This window comes from Boleophthalmus pectinirostris, unplaced genomic scaffold (assembly GCF_026225935.1).
Source record: "Boleophthalmus pectinirostris isolate CB_2022bp ecotype Guang Dong unplaced genomic scaffold, ASM2622593v1 HiC_scaffold_16, whole genome shotgun sequence".
NCBI classification, from domain to species: domain Eukaryota; kingdom Metazoa; phylum Chordata; class Actinopteri; order Gobiiformes; family Gobiidae; genus Boleophthalmus; species Boleophthalmus pectinirostris.
In genome coordinates this window covers 35,700,588-35,720,106 of record NW_026571095.1, presented here as the reverse complement: position 1 = coordinate 35,720,106, position 19,519 = coordinate 35,700,588, and the positions used below count along the sequence as shown (strand labels likewise).

The window sequence follows — 19,519 nt, the reverse complement described above, 5'->3', positions numbered from 1 at the left end:
CCTCTCTGTCTTTGTTTGTGTACTTTTCAACTGTTAAAAACACCTTTTACTGAAGTTGTGGCAGAGCTTCACTGTTTCACTTTCTTACCTGAATGTTTGTCTTCTTTTTTGTTTTTAGAAACCTGTTAAAAAAGCCTTAAGTTAGTAAAGTTTTGACCATAGTTACCATAGAAACCAGTCTAAATATCCAGGATACTCTGATTCCTCAAGTGCACAGGGATAAGAGTGTCCTGGTTTCTCTGAGCACATGTGAACACCAGATCCAGAATAACCAGGATACGTCTCATAACCGGGATACGTTTCATAACTGGGATGAGACTCGTAACCGGGATAAGACTCACAACCGGATATGTCTCGTAACTGAGATACGTCTCGTAACCGGGATACGTACCATAACCGGGATGAGGATCATAACCGGGATTTTCTATGTAACTTATTTCAAAACAAGGTTGATCATTAATATTAAATGACTATTTGCTATTAAAACATATCGAATTCAGGGGAACTTTCTGGAGGCAGCACATCACCTGCATAATTCCATGGACATAGAAAGTTAAAGCCGTACTTCGCAACATTCTCCGTGGAGACAGATATGTTTTATGCCACACTGTGGAATATTACAGCCAAAGGAACAACATTTCCTGGGAAACAAGGCCTGATGCAGCGGCCTCAGTGATGGCAAACAGCGGCCTTCAAGAGTTAAGTAAGTCCAGTTGGTTTAGTTTAACTTGTTGATAATTGCCATGGCAACAAGCAGGCCAAATGTGAGTAAGGTCTGTGGAGATGCAAACCTGCTCACAGTAAGAACACGTGTTTTTTCAGAGCAAGAAACAGAAGAGAACAAAAGAAAAATGAAAAAACAAACAAACATACTTTTCTATTTTTAGTTTTTAGCTGAAAAGTTACACGTTGTGGCTTTAAAATGACGATAAATTCATGCTCTGAACTGTGAAAATTAAAGCTGTATCTCTGTAAATTCTAAAGTTTTACTGTAAGAAAGATTTCAACTTAATCCTTAAAACTGCAAACGAAAAAAAAAAAAAAAAAAAACTGCATGAAGTTATGAAAAATTTCAGACATGAGACCGAGCAGCAAGAGGTGGCGAAAGAAGCCATTTATTTGAAATTATGCAAAAGAATCGAAAACACGTCTGAATTCAAGCCAAAAGTAAAAGTTTCACATTGAAAAACACACAGCCACATGAGTCCAGCAGGATTCCAGCCAAAAGGATTCTCCGTAAACTTTTATGGATCTGAAATCTCCACATTTTCTTCTCCGCATCTCCACAGCGCGTCCATCCGTCCGCTTTATCCACAACCAAAAAGTCCAAAACCTTGAACCATTGCGACACAAACTTTTAAAGACAGACAAAAACAGAAAATTCAACACGTTTAAATCAAATATATACATTGTTCTTGTACAATTTTACACATGGGAACGTAGGGAACTCTATCTGTCAACCCGAGAGAGGTTTTATTATGCAGACGATACAGTGCAGCAGGTTAGCGCGCTTAGAGGAAGACATGGAAAGTTATGGAGCAGGAGCGCCAGGATAAAATTCATAAAAACTCTTTTATTAAAGCTCCTATATTACGCCAAACTGACTCTTCTGAGGTTTAAGTCCTGCTATAATGTTGTTACCTCCTGAAAAACAGACCTGGACCAGTGTTTTGTTTCCTTCACACACGTTTAAGTAATCATTTATTATTAGTTTTTACATCTCCAAAGCTCAAAATGCTCCGTTCCACCTTGTGATGTCATGAAGCGGTAGTTTCCAAGTTTACAGCTCCTTTTTTTTCAGTTCTGTAGAGATCAGTAAAGAAATTCCAGGGATGAAATGATCCAAATGATTCTACTGAAGGTGTGTGGAGCTTAAAAAAAAACAGTGGAGCGCTTCCTGTATTACCACATGATGACATCACAAGGTGTTTTTCCAGAAGAACTCGGCGTAAATCTGCCTGTTTGTGTGTTACAACATGTGTGAATGACTCAAAACACAACTCCAGGTTTGTTTGTGACAAGGAAACGACATTAGAACAGATCAGAAAATGGCGTAATATGAGTCCTTTTAAATTGAAATACCAAAATACCCAATAAAGTTTTGTTTTGCCGATCAAATATCCAAACAGTTGTAGCCTATATGAGCAGGGTGACCAGACGTCCCTATTTACCCAGGACAGTCCCAGTTTTGAGCCGTGCGTCCCCCGTCCCAGCAGATTTATCCAAAACCACTGATTTGTCCCAATTTTGAACAAGAAATGTTGATATTTTTGACCAGTTTGATCCCTGCCAACAGTAAACAGAAGCATAAATCGTCACTTGTTTTGGTAAAATGCAGAAAAGCCGCTTAAAAATGACCAAAACACAGAAAACGTGACTATACTGACTCACGTATTAGTCACGAATGGGCTGAGCGCGCAACAATTTTCCATAATTACACGCTCGTTTCACTGTTTTATTATTCCCAACCTCCCCAAACCGGGAGTGTCCCAGTTTCTAATTCTGAAAATCTGGTCACCCTATTATATTTGAGTAGTTTTTAAAAAATTATTTTTATCTTCACACCTTTTGGTATCGTTGGGTAACCGTACTTTCTTGCGTACAATTACCGATCTACCCAAATAAATGCGTCTAAAATTGTCCAAAGTCACATTTTCACCAACAAAATAAGCCTGGGGTTAGCGTCGGCGCACGACAAACGACTGTGCAAAATGGAGCTGTTTTTACATTTACAGACAGAGAAAGTGTAAAACGTTCACTAACAATATCCAGCTTCAAAATAATACGATCGTCTCCCAGTGTCCAGAGGTAAGAGGTTTGACTGGTATAAAGGATATTATTGTCTAAAGGTGTGGCCCTGTACTTCCTATGGCTTGTTTAGTATGGGACAATGTGAAATTTAGTGCGACGTATTCAACTTGTAATGGTTAAAAATGAAAAATACAAGATTTAAAAACATATAGAGATTGTTTTGACACATTGACACAGTAAAAAACAATGGAGGATGCCAGTGTTCCGTCTCATTCTCTGGTATTTTCATCGCAAATCGCCAAAAATCAAACCCACAAATGTCTTTTTCCCCCCCCTGATCATTTCTATCACATCCATTCTGGGAAGGGCATCTGACACACCAACAACATCAACATCAACATCTGCAGATTCACTAGAGACATTTGACCCGACTCTGGATTGTCCACGTGTAGTTTAACGTGTATTTTGAACGTCAAAAATTAGTTAAAAGAACCAAATACCTGAAGAAAATGAACTCAGGTCTGATATAAGCCAGTCTCTATCTAAAGCTGCACTGCGTAACTTTTCTGCTGGAAGATCTGCTCGTTCCTGGTCTCCATGGAGATGTTATTGCTTTGCCGGGAATGCGCCACGATAAAAACAAGCATGCAATGCCGCCAAGTTATGTTACAGGCCAGATCTGCGGAGAAGATCTTTGGCATTTTGACCATTAAAACCAAATTTAATTGACTGAATACAGGATAGATATGTTTAATGCTGTACTGTGGAATATTCCAGACAAAGCCCTAACTTCGGGCGGTGGACCGTCCCCCGGAAAGTTACACAGCGCGCCTTTATTATGCAACACTCGTTCAAGATTTCAATGTCTACAGCAGTTCCAGACCATTTTCACTCAAGACAGAGAGAGATCAGGAGTCTAACCCACAACCTCCTCACTGAGAGGAGGAGACGGGCTAACCACTCTGCCACCAACCAAACACGGACTGTATAAAGAAGTGAACTTAAGCAAGCGTTCGGCTCCAGTCAAACGCAGCTCATCGAGGCTAAAGGCGATAAGGGTAAATTTGGGCTGTGTCCGAATGTCCACTCCAATCTCTAGACCCTCGTTTACTACATAGGCCCGCACTCTTTAGCGCCCCCTACAGTTCACTCACTCACAAAGATTCGGACACGCAACGCACGACATTCGGGTCACGTGACTCTGGTGTCTGACAAAATGTCCAATAAACTCCAATAAAACTTGATTTCTGTCATAAATAATGATCAGATCAGACTGACACAAGTGTTTAAGGACTAATAAAAACCATATGAGTTTTTTTCACGCTGGATTTCACGTAAACGGATTGGATTATTCACTTTTTGTCTGAGATGCGGAAATGATCGCTCTTTTAACAGCTGGAGTTAAAGGCTCCATCTCGTGCAAAATCAACTTTTTCAACTTTTCTACCTTCTCAGAGTGATGTGTGGGACTTGTATTTGTCGCTAAAGTGGTTTTTAGATTGATTCTGTGTTTTTTTTTTTTTAACAAATTGCAGCGTATTTCTGCCACCCTCCCACGTGACAACGAACTAAAGCTGCTACAACGATGACGCGGCAGATACACCTATGACACGTTTGCCTTCACCGCCTCCGCCCCGACTCCTCCCCCGCATCGTCTGACAATTCCCACATGAACATCTATACAAAAGCGACAGGATAAACTCATTGTTCTTTACCAATCAGTAATGTTCAGCTGATGTGGATGTGGCGCTTGAGCTTCGTGCTCCTCAAAGTCCTCGTCTGATTCCGGGTCCAACACATGCAGCTGAACGCGCTGTATCTCCATGATGAATAAAAGTTTATTCCTGCCGCTATCAGGGTCACGTCTGTCTCCCCCTCCCTCCCTGAGATGGCGGAGGAAGGGCGGCTCACTCAGAGCCTACGTCACGTTTGGAGGGCGGAGCCTGTGCTTTCTCAGGACGGGCGGGGGGAGGAGCAATAGTCGGACTTTCATAGTTCCTGGTCTGTGACTGACTCCAAGAAATCAGTAAGATTTCAGAACTATTGTGTCATGGATGTTCCAAAACCCAAACTGTGCTTGTTTATGTGCAGAAGATACAACATGAAAAGAGTTATTTTACATGAGATGGGCCCTTTAAGGTAAGCGGTTTATTTAGTCGTGTTTTATTCAGAATCAGGATCTACAGAGCCATAAACAAACGCTTTTATCGGCTTCATTCAGTCGTGTGTTTGGTTAAACACCTGTCACTGTACGCCGTTGTTTTGCCGACTCTCCCAGTGCATTGTGGTCTACATCGACGCTCTAGTGGCACCGATGCCCACTACTTTTCAAGGTGCATTGTGAGAAATTTTGCGTGCGCTACTTTTTCACCAACTGGACATTCGGACGCCCCTGAAAATGCCGTTATCCCTGAATATTTGGACACAGCCTTGGAGCCCACTTTCATAATCGGAATTCTGAGCGCGAGTATCACAGCAACCAAAGAGCCAATCAGGAGCGAGGCTGTCGGGAAAAGAAGGCACCTCATTTGTCTGTTATTAATGTTCATATTTTGAAAAAAAAAAAAAAGTGAAATTAAACCTCCTGGATCATGTAGAGCGCATTAATACGAACATTTTAAGAGAGAGAGGTGACGTTTTTTCAATATAAAGTGAACTGGAGCCAGAGCCGATGGAGCAGGAAGCGCGCCCATGCTCACTTCCCACTTCGCTACACAGTCTATGCATCAAACCCACCGCAAGATTGTATTAAAACGTCCCTTAATCCGTTCTCCAACCATTTTAAGCGTTTAAAAAAAGATCCTTAACAGCAATTGTGATTTCCAAGAGAGAAAAAAAAAAAAAACAGCAGAGGATTGTAATCTGATTTGTCTAAAATAAATACGATTTTCTCGACACAAACAGAGACAAATGCGTTGCTCGTGGGCACAGCGGTTTGAAACAGCAGTCTGGGCTCCGGCGACGCAACGGTGAATACGAGGAGGAGATTTTATTTGACAGATAGAGTTCAGTTTGTTCTGAAGATGTGGGAGCGGTCTTCAAAAGCCGCACCGTGTAACTTTTCCGGTCGGGCGGTCCGTCAAAATGCTCGTCTCCGTGGATACGTCATCGCTCTGCCTGGAATGTTCCGCAGCGTAACATTAAGCAGCTTTACTTTACGTTTACTCAATTGCACGTGGTTTTATAGCTCAAAAATACCGAGAATACCGTGAAACATTCCAGACGAAGCCATATCGTCTCCGTGGAGAAAAGCGTTTGACAAACCCTCCGCCGGGAAAGTTCCACGGTGCAACTTTAGCAGTAGAACATGAGTGGGGCCTTTAACACAGCGGACATGACTCTGGGGCTTCAACACGAGGAATCCACAGAAATATAACACAAACTAGAATCGCCGTATTAGAAAATGCATAAGTCCAGAACGCAGGGATATCGGCGCCGATCCGTGAACGTTTGCTGGATCGGAATCGGCTCCAAAATATCTTTTCTGCCGTTACCCTGGTCAGGCCCATAAATTCGTGTATTGCTGGTCATAGTTCGTCCAGAAAGTCTCAGAATGTTTGAGTTTTTAATACAAAGGTGTTCCGAGAGGTAAATAAGAGCTACATCACACATTCTGTCGTACAATATTTCGAGTTTTTAGGACAGTAAAGTTTATTTTTAGTCCCTGCACTGGTATCTGTAGATATCGGATATCGGCAGATACTTAAAGCCATGGTATCGGAATCGGTATCGGAATGGAAAACGCTGGATAAGTGCATAACAAATATTGGCTGATGAACTGGAATGACGTCATCCATTTGACAGTTTTGATCTAAATTGGGCCCAAAAAATAAAAATAAATCTCTTGTAGAAATGTAAATATTTAAGTCGTGATCTTGTTGCCAGGTAAATCTAGATTTTTTATAATTTCTTTTTAAATAAAGATTGATATCAGTCTGGTTCACATGACTTTGTTGATCGTAAAATCAGATTTGTTTATTTCAGTGACGCGTGTGAACCGAAGGAGCTCATTGGTCGCCATCAGTTAAAAAAAACAAAAACATTTCTCTCCCTTAGATTCACAGTTTAGTGCATCTCTTATTGATTCTACAAAAATCCTTCAAGTTTTTCAATCCCTCGTGTTATTATTTTGTTTTTTAGGGACAAAGAAAGAAAAGACATATTTGTTTTGATGCTGACGGGCCAGACTTGTCCCGGATTGGCTAATCCACCTGTCAATCACGACCATCTGAACCAGACTTACACCTTTAGAAAGTATTGAAGAAGTGTGAATTCCAGATCCAAGGCAACAGATCTTCAAAATTTTGCCTTTTGCAACAATCGTTTCCAAATTAGATTGGCAAAAATTAAAAAATAAATAACTTGACTGAGACTAAAACTAATCACAAGACAAAAAATGAAAATATTCTTATTTCTGGTCCTCACGTTATAGTTTTGCAAAACTTTGACCAGCAAATAATTTAGAATATTTTTTTTTTAAACTGAATTGTCAAAAATTTAAATTAAAACGTCAAATATTCTCACCAGCACGTTTACTCACAGCCCGATCTTTAAGAAAATATTAAGAAAAGCAAAGTTCCCAACCTTCAGTTCCCTTTGGCTGCATCTTACAGTTACAATAATACAAATTTTTATCTGTTTTATAATAATTTACGCTATGAAAAATGCTGAAATGGTATAAAATGTAGAAATAACTTGATGGACACTAACAGTCTGCGTCAGCTACAGTTTCACCGTATGAAAAGTGGAATTATAAAAAAGATGAAGGGGAAATGTTAAAATATTCATATAAATGTACATATTTTTTGGCAAAGTGAGAGGGTTTGGGGCCTGCACAGTGATTAAACGATCACAGTAGTTTAATTTTCATTTCTTTACGCTGGCTGCACTGAAATGGAGCAAAGCATCATGGTCTATGTAGTCCTCACTGCAGAAACTAAACAAAAGATTGAGTTTTACGGCAAGACTATTATTTTAGCAGTCAGCGATTGATTTTTCCATTAGTCCACTATTCAAATTATTATTTTTATTGTACATTGACACTTTTAAACTGTATAACGAATGGCTGCAGGTTGAAATGTGTCATACCTGTTGCTATAGTGTTGTCAGGCGCAGAGCAGTGATACAGAACAGTGATTTGACGGTTGCTGGAACTACTTAACGCTTTTCTCGCTGACCGTGGTATAAAATACATTGAAAATTGGTGACTGAAAGCTTTTAGTATTTATAGAATATTTACGAATAAACCCTATTGATGAAAATGAGAAATGGTTCTATTCGTTTTGGACATTTTTATTTAATAATGCTGCTGGTTTTGTTATAAAAGGTCTTTTAATTTCTGTTTAGAGTCTTTAATACCCTGATAACGTTTTCAGTGATCAAAAAATACAGCTACGATTATTTTTATTATAGTCGACTGGTCACAATTAATCGATTACCGTTCATAATAATATTGTGGGACTTTTGGAACTGCAGTTTCACAATGACAAAGATCCTACATGATGCAAAACGGACTCTTGTGAGGTTTAAATCATGTTATAATGTTGTTACCTCCTCAAAAACAGACCAGGACTTGTGTTTTGTTTCATTCACACGTTTGAATAACTCTTTAGTGGGCCTGGTCAAGCAGAAGTAAACACCAAGGCCAAAAGTTCAAGTTAATTCATCTGATATAAAAATGTATTGAACAGATACATATGTGCTCTAGTTTATGAAACTGTTGACCTTTTTTCTGGACCATTTTTGGTTCTAAAGTTCCATATGTTTTAAACAGACCATGTATGAAACATGGAACAAAAATTATTTCCCAAATTTCAAAGACCCAAAAATCATGTAAATAAATGGATGTATTTCATCATATCTTGTGTTATTCCATCTTTGAACTGTTGATGAAGGGACAGGATTAAAAAAAAAAAGTATTTAAAATGAAATAAATAAAAATTTGCTTGGAAGGACTGACATATTTTATAGAAATAGTTTCCTTTCATTTTGAAGTAATATTAAAATATTCAGAAGAAAAAAGCGACAAATGATGTAAAATCCTGCACCTTCTACTTGTTTGTACAATTTTCCCTCCGTTACTTTTCCCTCCGTTACCATGACCTTTCTTAATAAAAAATCTCATGAGTCAAAAAGTAAGAGGTTTTTCAACCTAATCTTGTACCATATGGTAGAAAACTATATGAAGCAAATATTCAAACCAGTTTGTTAAGGATATGTAAGTGAGAACCAAGAGTTATCACTGTTTGGATTTATTGCCCAAAAAGTGCTGCATATTTCATTCCCTCCGTTACCGACATGAGTTTTTTAAATTTTTTGTCGACAACTTGAAAGAATATCACAGGTTTAACTTGACCCTGTTGGAGTGTAACTCTTTCCTACATTCTGATACTTTACTTATTTCAATAGTCCCTCTAGTTTCTGAATAAGACACATTTGAATGTAAAATATCTGCTCCTGTTTCCCTCCGGTACTGCTTGACCAGACCCTATTATTAGTCTGTCTTCATCTCCAAAGGTCAAAATGCCCACCTTGTGATGTCACGAAGCGGTTGTTTTTTTTTTTTTTTTTTTTTCAGGTTAACAGCTCCTTTTAGATTTAGTTCAGTCGAGATTGGCGATTGCAGGTTTGAAATTATCCAAATGATTCCAGTACATATGCAGCGTTTGTGTTTTAAAAATGTGTGAATGAAACAAAACACAACTCCAGGTCCGTTTGCGATGAGAAAACTACATTAAAACATCAGAAAATAGCGTAAAATGAACCTTTTAAACTGAACTCTGCCCACTATGAAACGTAAATATCTGTAACTTTATCTGTAAATTTAATCGTCTCGCCGACCATTCGCTGTGTACGATTTGGCATTTTATAATAAAGTCATAAAGCCCACACCCCTCTCCAGTTCAAATGTACGTTCGCGCAACACGTTCGACAATACTGATAAGAAAAAATGAGGAAAGCTTGAAATAAAAACGTGTATATCTTCACTCAGTTCAAGTCGAAATGTCCACTGTTTTAAAGGCCCGGTCCACAGATGTGTTACAAAAAACTGGATGGAGAAACACTCTTGTATCAACGCTTTAAGCAATTAGAAAAGCTTTGTTGATATTTTTTGGACAAATGTGTAGGTTAAATTCTGATAATTTCCGAAAAATTTTAATCTTTAAGGGGCGTTGTACGTCTGGTTTAGTCCATTTATTGCACTTCTCCTCACAAATCTCAGATATTTAGACAACGCCATTAAACAAAACGGGTTAGTGGCTTGAATGAAAGTCAAAAATTCTCACTTTTTTCATTTCCTTCTATGGAGACGTCATTGCTCTGCCTGGAATGTTCCACAGTGTGACTTTAAACGGCTCTACTTTAACGTTTATTCGATCACGGGTGGTTTTACAGCTCGAAAACAGGCGTTCTGACTGTGAGCGGGGGTCGCCTCTCCGCAGATCTGACCTGTGACTTGGTCTGGTGTCCGCGAAGATCGAAAGGTTTAATGCCGCACTGCGAAACATTCTAGACAAACCAGAAAAGTTGTTTAGTTCTTTTCAGGTCAAGGGGTCGAGCTTCTACTTGTCGCCATGGACATGTTTCTGCTTTGCCTAGAATGTCCCGGTGTGGCATTAAAACCTCTGAGTGACTCACCTCTCCACAGACCTGACCTGTAGCTTGGTCCGGTTTTGGTCCCTGTGAAGGTTGAAAGTTTTAATGCCGCACTGCGAAACATTTCCAGACAAAGCAATAATGGAGAAAAGCATCTGACAGAGCCTCCACCAGAAAAGTTACGCAGTTCTTTTCAGGTGAAGGGTCCGACTCCAACATCTCCATGGAGACAAGGAATAAAAATGGCCCAGAATGTCCCGGTGTGGCATTAAACGTATCCATCGTGCATTTACTCAATAATAATGGGTTTCTGTTGACTTAAAATCTTGCATTCTGAGTGTGAGTGGACTCGCCTTTCCACAGAGCTGGCCTGTAACTTGGCCCTACAGAGTTACCTGTTGTCTCTGTGGTGTAAAGACATACTGTGGAACATTCCAGGCAACATCTCCATGGAGAGAAGCCGGTGATGGACCCCAACCCCCGAAGAATTTATGTTTTTGGTTGTAATATTTGGATTTTTCAAGGCTGGTTCTCCACAAATCTGAGACCAAAATTTTAAAATATGTTTTGATTTGAAAATACCGAGCTTCCATCCAGTTCTCGAACGCATCTCTGGTTTGAATCATGTTTTGAAGAGACAAACTATGTAACAATCATAGTGCATTTGACTCTTGTTCTTTATAGTTGAGTTCAATTGTCCAAAACGATTCGGCGAAAGTTTTCATTTCACATTTTACCTTCGCCCAGACTTGAAATTTTCTCTTAAAATTTTGTTCTTCAGCTTTTTTTTCCTTCACGTGTTTTATAGTTTTTGATCGGTCAGCAGTCTTTCTCCTTCCGTTCCTACTTGTGCAACTTCGAAATCGTCCCAGCTCCAGCCATTGCATAATCGTCTTTCAAACGTGCGACACTTTTTGGCTCTCCTTCGCTTGCTTGATGCTATACAACCATTTGATGACCCTCGCGTTCCGCTCCACCGCCGAAATCCCGTACGGAACCCTTTCCCCGGCCTCCTCCTCCTCCTCCTCGTCATCCGCGTCCGAGAGCCCGTCGTTCGAAGACCTCCTCGACTGATCGCAATCGGACGAAATCATAGACGCCGATTTGAAATTCAGCGAAACGATGTCGGAGTTCGCCCGGGCAAAGTTCTCCGGACCGACCGACTCCAGCTCTTCGGGGTCCAGGCCGCAGTAGTTGAAAAAGCGTTCCACGTCGGCGCCGGCTCGGGCGTAGCGGTCTGATAAATCCGATTTGGAGCGATGTAGCGATGAGCGCCGCGTGACCGCAGATTCATTGTTGCCGTCGGCGTTTGAGGAGTCGGGGAGGTCGCAGGGGAGCGACTGGGGAGTGGTGTTGTCGTAGGGTAAAGGCGACTGCATGGGGCGCGGCGGAGGTAAAGAGAGGGAGAGTGCGGGCGGAGGGAGCGACGCCGGGTTGGGTTTGGGGGGGATAGGGGGCGCCGACGAGCTGCTGGAGCGAGCGGCGCGGAGAGGTTTCCCATTGCAAAGTCTGAGCAGGTCTGAGGAGGAGTGCGAGGTGAGGAGCGGAGGGAGAGGAGAGCAGGAGCGTTCGGGGACGGTGGAGTCGGCGCGGCGGCGGCTCAGGTTCAGGTTGGCGCCCAGCTGAGGGCTGCAGCGCCCACTGCTGGTGATGGGCAGGACTTTGAGCGAGTGGGAGAAGGAGCGCAGGGAGTGGGAGGTGCCCGGGCTCGGAGCGGAGTCTGAGGCGGGCTCGTTCAGCGTCATGGTGGATCTGTACGTCAGCGGCATCCTGTAGAGAGAGAGAGAGAAAGACGGAGGGGAGAAAAAAAGAGAGAGCATGGGATAGAAAGATGAGAAAGAGAGGTGGAGGATGAGAGAGAAGGTGAGAAGGATGGGAGAAAGAGAGAGAGAAGGGGAGAGAAGAAAAGAAAAGGGGGAGTGGCAAAAGAGCAGAGAAAAAAAGAGTGATTTTTTTTTTATTATTGCAAATTTTTTATTAACTTTAAATACATTTGTTTCTTAAAAGCACATTTAAAGGTTGAATAGAGGATTTTTTAAGGGAAAAGAAATACAGTGACAGAACTTTTTCAAATGTTGTGTTGTGTGACACCACCTTCCTCCTCCACAGCCTCAGTAGAAACATCTCCTCCCGCCTCTTTACTCTAGAAATCACACTTGTTTACAGCCGCTGCGCATTCCGAATTACTGTTGAAGTGAACTGTCTAGAAATAATTCAACTACCGACGTGTCAGTTTTTAGACCCTTCGTCTGCTTCATTCGCGCCATCGCTGGAAGGAATCTCCAAGAATCACCTCAGTTTGTCTTCGCTCCTTTTCTCCTTCTCTTCTTCTTTCAGCGACCTCAAAACGGACTTTCTTTTGCGGCGAACTGGTCATGGATTCTCGTCCAACATCACAACAAACTTTGTGCGAACTGCAAGGAAGCTACAGTTTTAAAAAAGCCTCTAAGAACCACTGCATAAACCACGAAATCCTCACGCGCCGACGAGTCAGTTACACTAGAAACGTAGAGAGTTTGATTGACAACCGAACAGCCAATAGATAAAGAGAGAGCCTCGTTTTCTATTGGTTGATGTTTATCTGCCCTCACTATGTCCACAGTTGATAGATTTTCAGTTTTTTTTTTTTTTGGTCGTCAATTACAAAGCTGCTGCGTCTCTGTAATGGTATTTTAAACTTTCACTGACAATTTGAAACTAAAAAAAAAAAAATCCTCCATACAACCGTTAATCACCAATCACAAAGACTGAAGTCTGTCTGCAGTTCACTGAGCCTTGGTTGATGCGCATAATGTTGCATAACTGAGAATTTTTCATAACAAAAAACATTTAGGGCATAAAGGAAGTCCACTGTTCTCCCTTAAAGTTTGTATGGAGAATTTTTTTTTAGTTTCAAGTTGTCAATGAAAGTTTAAAATACCATTACAGAGACGCAGCAGCTTTGTAATTATGACCAAAAAAATAATAATAACAATGAAAATCTATCAACTGTGGACATGTTGAGGCCAGATAAACATCAGCCAATAGAAAACAAGGCTCCCTCATTTTCTATTGGCTGTTGGGTTGTTGATCAAACTCCCTACGTTTCTAGTGTAACTCACTCACTGGCATTTCGTGGTTTATATACAGCGGTTCTTAGAGGCTTTTTTAAACTGTAGCTTCCTCACATTTCACACAAAGTTTGTCGCGACGGTGGACGAGAATCCACGACCAGTTCGCCGCAAAAGAAAGTTCGTTTTTGAGATCGCTGAAAGAAGAAGAGAAGGGGAAAAGGAGTGAAGCCAAACTCAGGTGATTCTTGAAGATCTCGAAGCAGACGAAGGGGCTAAAAATTGACGCATCGGTCGCTAAATCATTTCTAGACAGGTCACTTCAACAGTAATTCTGAACTGGCTGTAAACAAGTGTGATTTCTAGAGTAAAGAGGCGGGAGGAGGTGTTTCTACTGAGGCTGTGGAGGAGGAAGGTGGTGTCATACATGCACAACATTTGAAAAAGGACTGTCGCTGTATTTCTTTTCCCTTAAAAAACCCTCTATACAACCTTTAAGGCTGTTGTGCTGTTAGAATGCTAGTTGTTGTAAACAGTGGGGATAGCACAGAACTTGTGAAAAGTGTTTAGAAACTCATCATGGTGAACAATTAGGATGCTCTGAATGTAAATGAGGAAGAAAGCAAATTGTTTAAAATGAACTACTTCTATTTTTCATGATTTTAAGAAGGTAAAAATAATCTTTCACATCTTTCATATTACCACATTAAAACGATATTCGATATGATATTGAATCGTTCGATATTGGTCTCACGATTCAATACATGTGTTTGGTCGATACAGACGTGTCCCTCCAGGCCTCTGTGTTGTCTTTTTTTTTTAGTCCTAAAGGAAAACATTTATCACAGCTGATGATCAGATGCAGCAGAAAACAGCTCCATAGAGACTTACAGCTGAAATATTCTAACAGAGCAGGGTTTTATCTCTAAGTCACTTTATTTTACATGGATAGACCCAGGAATGACAAAGATATGAACTTTTAAATACTTTAAAGACGACGGGAAGCCAAAAACAATTCTAATCAAATGCAGGTGACGTGACTCATGATATACACAAGCTTTTTCTCACACTCTGTCTCTTAAGTTTTACTCAGAAAACGGTCTGTTGAGACATTTCTACGTAATATAATATAGTTTGAGTGTTCAGAAAGAGGATGTTAGAGCTCAGTGTGTCCGACTGTACCAGGGCAGTGGGGGAGGAGCTACGTACTGTCTTTGCTAGAGGGAACAGAACAGTGAGGAGAAAAAATCATCGAATCATCATCAAAAAAGGAAAAGTGTGATAGTGTAGCTCTCCTATAGTCTGTGTGAAGAGTAGACTAGCTGCTCGGTAATTCAAATATTCTGAAAAGAGGAAAATGTTTGACAGAAATATTCAGTGTAAAGATTCCTATGTGTGCAAAACTGTGTATATTATATTGGGAATATATCCAGAAGGTTTATTACAGACAAAAAAAACAAACAAAATGACTGGACTTTGGACTGGAAAAACATTGAAGCCCCCTAAACAAAACAGTGGGTTAAGGAAATTTCAGAATGTGTCGGCCTTGAAAGACTGACATTTATAGCAAAGGGAAAACTAAAAGACTTTGTGAAATTATGGGAACCTTATTTAAATATTATATCCAAAAATAGAAATATAATATTGTTATTGTTATTGTTCAACATTGCTGGTGATGATGATAACAATGATAATACTTAATTTATATTATTTTTTTTAATCATTTTTATTATTTTTATTATGAATTTACCTATTTTACTTTATTTAATTCTTTAAACAATTAATTTATATTTTATTATTCTTCTATTTATTTATTTTCTACATTTTTTTTTTTGATCACTGAATATAAATCTCGGACTTACCTGCGACTGACAAATTGTATTGTGCAAATATTGTTTAGTGAATATGTGAATGTGTATGAGTGTGAGTGTGTGAATTGGCTTATCGTTAATATTATTGTCATTATTATTATTTTATTTTATTTTTTTCGGTTATATGTTGACCTGTATTAACAATTGTCCATGTGATTTTTTTTGTCTGAAAATTAATAAAAATATTGGGGAAAAAAAAAAAAGTAGGCTGGCATATTATAAAATATAAACTAGACTGAGAAACGCTGTTCTTATTCTCACTGAATAAAAATTATGTAAATCACTGAACCAAATCAACTAAAACACTTGACATATAAACTGTACAGTAGTTCTGCTGTAGTGTGTAGTGTGTTGTGTGTTTCATTAACATCATATTATTATATTATATTCATCAGAAAACGAATCGGTATCGTGACTCGTGTATCGAGATTCGTCTCAAATCGTGAGAAAACTGTATCGTTGCATCCTTAATTAAAACACACGTAAACACACTCGAGTCCCTGTCCCTTACCCAGACGGGGTCCAGCTGCGCGCCATTCCCCCGGACGACCTCAGCACGGCGCTCTTGGCTCCTCCGCCAAAGCCCTCCGCCCCGGGCCCAGAGTTCAGCAGGTTCTTGAGGATCTCCAGGTTGAGGTTGTCTCTTTTGGTCCCTCCTTTGGGGCAGTGCTCGGGTTTGGAGTTGTTGTTGGAGGCTTTGAAGGGCAGAGCTCCCCCGGCACCCCCTCCTGGCCCCCCCCTCTCTCTGCGGGACAGGAGCGCCGCCGTGGGCTTGGCCAGCACCGGCGGTTTGATGGGCTCCTGTTTGGCGTTGATGACCTCCTGGCTCTTGACATACTTGGCTTTATCCGCCTCCAGACGCTCCACCGCACTCAGGCGCTTCGGGTTCGGCTCCACCTGGAAACAAAATATTACAAGACAGTTAAAGGCGCACTGTGTAACTTTTTGGTTAGGCATCCGTCACCTGAGATGTTGTTGCTCTGTCGGGAATGTTCCATAGTGTGACATTAAACAGGTCTATTTTACATTTATTCAATTACAGGTGGGTTTATTGCTCAAAAGTAACTAGAAAAACAGACATTCTGACTGTAAGTTGGGTCGCCTCTCCACAGATCTGACCTATAACTAGGGCTGGGTATCAGTAAGAAGTTGTCAATATGCTTTGTACAAGTTCACACTTTTCATGAACTACTTCAAAGTTCAGTTCACACATATTCAAAGTGAACAGTTCACGTCCATAGTTCACAATTTTAATTTTGAACTAGTTCAAAGTTCAGTTCATTTTATTTTTAGGTGAGATTTGTAAATGAAAGGCTGAACTTATTTTTCAAACTGACTTCCAGTTTACAACAACTTTACAGCATATAAACTATAAACACTCTAGAGCCACATTAGCCTGTTAGACATTATAATGTGTTTAATGTGTAACTTGGACATATTTGTTTACGTCTTACAGAAATGAAACTTAAAACCGCACGGCTAATTTGCATAAACTGCGCATCAGTTTCTGTTGAACTAAAGGACACAACTATATGTGTTCTTTCTGTGACAGAGGGACGTCACTGCAACTTTTGGACGTGTAATTTGTAGAATGAAAGTGATGAGGGCGGCTCCACTGCACACGCTAAACGCACGTATGTAGCAGCGCGTCCTGCACGCAGAGATTTCCAAAAATGGGATCCATCCTATTTTTTCACACTCTACCTGAGCGTAGGTGCATTGTATTTGTGCATTTACCATTTGCACAATGTGCTCCCAGAGCAGTTCTGTGTCGTGTGAAAGAGCTCAGGTCCAGAACGACTGTTCATTAATGTTTTCCCATTGAGAGACACAGAGCCAGAGCCAGAGCCGCGCCATCGCGAAGCCACAGCCGCATGTCAACGCAAAGGCGACTTTACCGGCAGCTGCAGCAGGACGTACACACGCTGCACTGCTCTGTGTTTGTCAATGGGAAAGACGATCAAACTTGACTGGGAGAGTTTAGCCTCTTGTATCAAGTCTACAGTGGAACTAAAAAGTGTGAGCAGACCTTGACACGCGACTCATCAGGTGAAAACAAATTCCGATGTTTAATTGACCCCAACAGTGACGTACGTCGTTCATCTCATATAATCTGAACAAATTCACTTCAAGTTCTTGATTTACAAATGTGTTGCGTTCAGTTCAAAGTTCACTGAAAAATGAACGTGTTCAATGAATGTGTTCTTTTGAACTCATTCATGCACAACACTGGTTATTGGGCGCGCTGCTCAATAGTCCAGAAAATGCAGTAGTCAAACATGCACGGATGACATCTAAAAGTTGTGTTCTAAAAGTTCTAAATAGGCAAGTTTTGATGAGGAAACAACTTTAACATAGTAGTCAAAACCAGAAAAGTACATTTTGCATAACCCCTGTTTAAATAAAAGTGTCCTGTCCCTTCGTACCGTTCTCCTGAAATAGTCGGGCCCTTTGTTGAGAATCCGCAGCGGCACAGAGGCGCCGAACGGGGGGGCGGGGCCTGGAGCCTTGTTATCTGCCAGAGAGGGCGGGGCCAGAGTCTCCGTGGGCATGGCAACCAGGTGAGCGGGCGGGGCAGCCGTGGTGCAGGTGGGGGGGTCCAGCGAGGGCGGGGGCACCGGGGGGCCCCCAAAACATGAAGACTGAAGAGGAGAGAGAGACTGACGCGAAATCTGCACTTTACATGGCCCAAGGGAACACCTGGGGGAGCTACGACGCCTTAAATGATATGTTAACGATTTTTTCTAGAGGCTATTTTAACTATAAATATTATAAAAATTAAAAGCAAACAGTGATAAATTTTAAAGAAATATAATCATGTAAGTTTCCAATTTTTTTAAACTCTTTTTTTACCTCTTAAAAATATTAAACAAGACCAGTAATCTAGTCTTGTATCTATCTTAAATTTGACTTTTTAATCTGAATTGGCTGGTTGTTTCAGAATTTAAACTTTTATAATAAACTTTCTATTAAAAAAAAAAATGAAACTGTTAAAAATATAATTCTTTTCTTAAATAATTTCACAACAGAAAGATACAATTTTTAAGTTTTGAAGCCAAATTTCACGTAACTTTTCTAAAAAATGAGCCACTAAAAATTTGGACAGCTTGTTTTCATATGTAGATTTTGATTTTTAAAACGATATTATAGACTCACAAAAAGGAAATTGTCAATAGGGAAGTTTTATATTTTGACCTTTATATTACACACACACTAAAGTCTGATTTATGGGGCCTATGTTATAATAAGTATAAGTATTTTAAATTGTAAATATTTAGAAGCGTCCAGTGCAAAGTGGAAGATGTTTTTGAATAAGGCACAAAAGAAACGGACTCTCTCCTCCGCAGCTCAGATCTGCACCTGAAACAGAGAAGAGAGGAACAGCCAATCAGAAGAGAGAACCGCGATGACATCACAGGCCCAGCAACGACACAGAAACAACAAAACGAAGCATAAAAAAATATAACGGGACAGAATGCAGTAAAAGTACTAGCTATCGTAGTAGCTGAAGATGATCTTGCTGTAGTTATAGTTGTAGTAGTAGCTTTTGTTGTAGTAATAGTAGTAGTAGTAGTAGTAGGTGGTAGTAAGTGGTAGTAGTGGTAGTAGTAGCAAGAGCAAAAGCAGAGGAGGTAGTAGGAGTAGTTTTTGTAGTAGTAGTGGTTTTTGTAACAGCAGTAGTAGTAGTAGTAGTAGTTTTTGTAGTAGTAGTAGTAGTAGTTTCTGTTGTAGTAGTAGTTTTAGTTGTAGTTTTTGTAGTAGTAGTAGTAGTAGTTTTTGTTGTAGTTTTTGTAGTAGTAGTATTTTTGTTAGTAGTTTTTGTAGTAGTAGTAGTTTTAGTTGTAGTTTTTGTAGTAGTAGTAGTTTTAGTTGTAGTTTTTGTAGTAGTAGTAGTTTTAGTTGTAATTTTTGTAGTAGTAGTAGTTTTAGTTGTAGTAGTAGTAGTTTTAGTTGTATTAGTAGTAGTAGGAGCAAAAGCAGAGGAGGTAGAAGTAGTAGCTGTTGTTGTTGTAGATGTAGTAGTAGTAGTAGTAGTAGTAGTAGTAGTGGTAGCAGTAGCTGTAGTACTAGTACTAGTAGTAGTAGTAGTAGTAGTAGTCCTTGTAATACTAGTAGCAACAGTAGCAGGAACAAATCGGAAAATCAGAATAAATCACCCACTTACTTCTGAATTAAGTTTAATTCCGAATAATTATTTTCAAGTGTTTAGATGGTCTTTTTTATAAGCTGAATTCATTTTTATCCACAATT

The 19,519-nt window shown here is 40.1% G+C and overlaps 1 protein-coding gene and 1 long non-coding RNA gene across 2 annotated transcripts in view; both read right to left on the bottom strand.

Moving 5' to 3' along the window:
- Nucleotides 1–1,089: 1,089 nt before the first annotated feature.
- fam110b (family with sequence similarity 110 member B) lies at nt 1,090–18,192 on the bottom strand. The gene is made up of 3 exons (XM_020938720.2): nt 17,695–18,192; nt 15,780–16,165; nt 1,090–12,117 (listed from the first exon to the last, which is right to left on the bottom strand). Exons 1-3 carry the CDS (start codon nt 17,818–17,820, stop codon nt 11,244–11,246), a joined length of 1,386 nt encoding a protein of 461 aa, XP_020794379.2. The 5' UTR covers nt 17,821–18,192; the 3' UTR covers nt 1,090–11,243.
- A 152-nt stretch (nt 18,193–18,344) lies between these two features.
- LOC129408333 (uncharacterized) overlaps nt 18,345–19,519 on the bottom strand; it is a 32,979-nt gene continuing 31,804 nt past the window's right edge. The window contains exon 3 of the long non-coding RNA XR_008631888.1: nt 18,345–18,628. This is a non-coding gene — a long non-coding RNA (uncharacterized LOC129408333). The remainder of the gene's footprint in view (nt 18,629–19,519) is intronic.

What these genes read in the sequence shown, in the direction of transcription:
- fam110b (XM_020938720.2), bottom strand. Translation starts at nt 17,820, where the DNA reads ATGCCCACGGAGACTCTGGCCCCGCCCTCTCTGGCAGATAACAAGGCT. An exon ending in CCGACTATTTCAGGAGAACG is followed by an intron (nt 16,166 to 17,694) that starts GTACGAAGGGAC and finishes TTTTGTTTCCAG; the next exon opens with GTGGAGCCGAACCCGAAGCG. An exon ending in CGCAGCTGGACCCCGTCTGG is followed by an intron (nt 12,118 to 15,779) that starts GTAAGGGACAGG and finishes CTCTCTCTACAG; the next exon opens with GATGCCGCTGACGTACAGAT.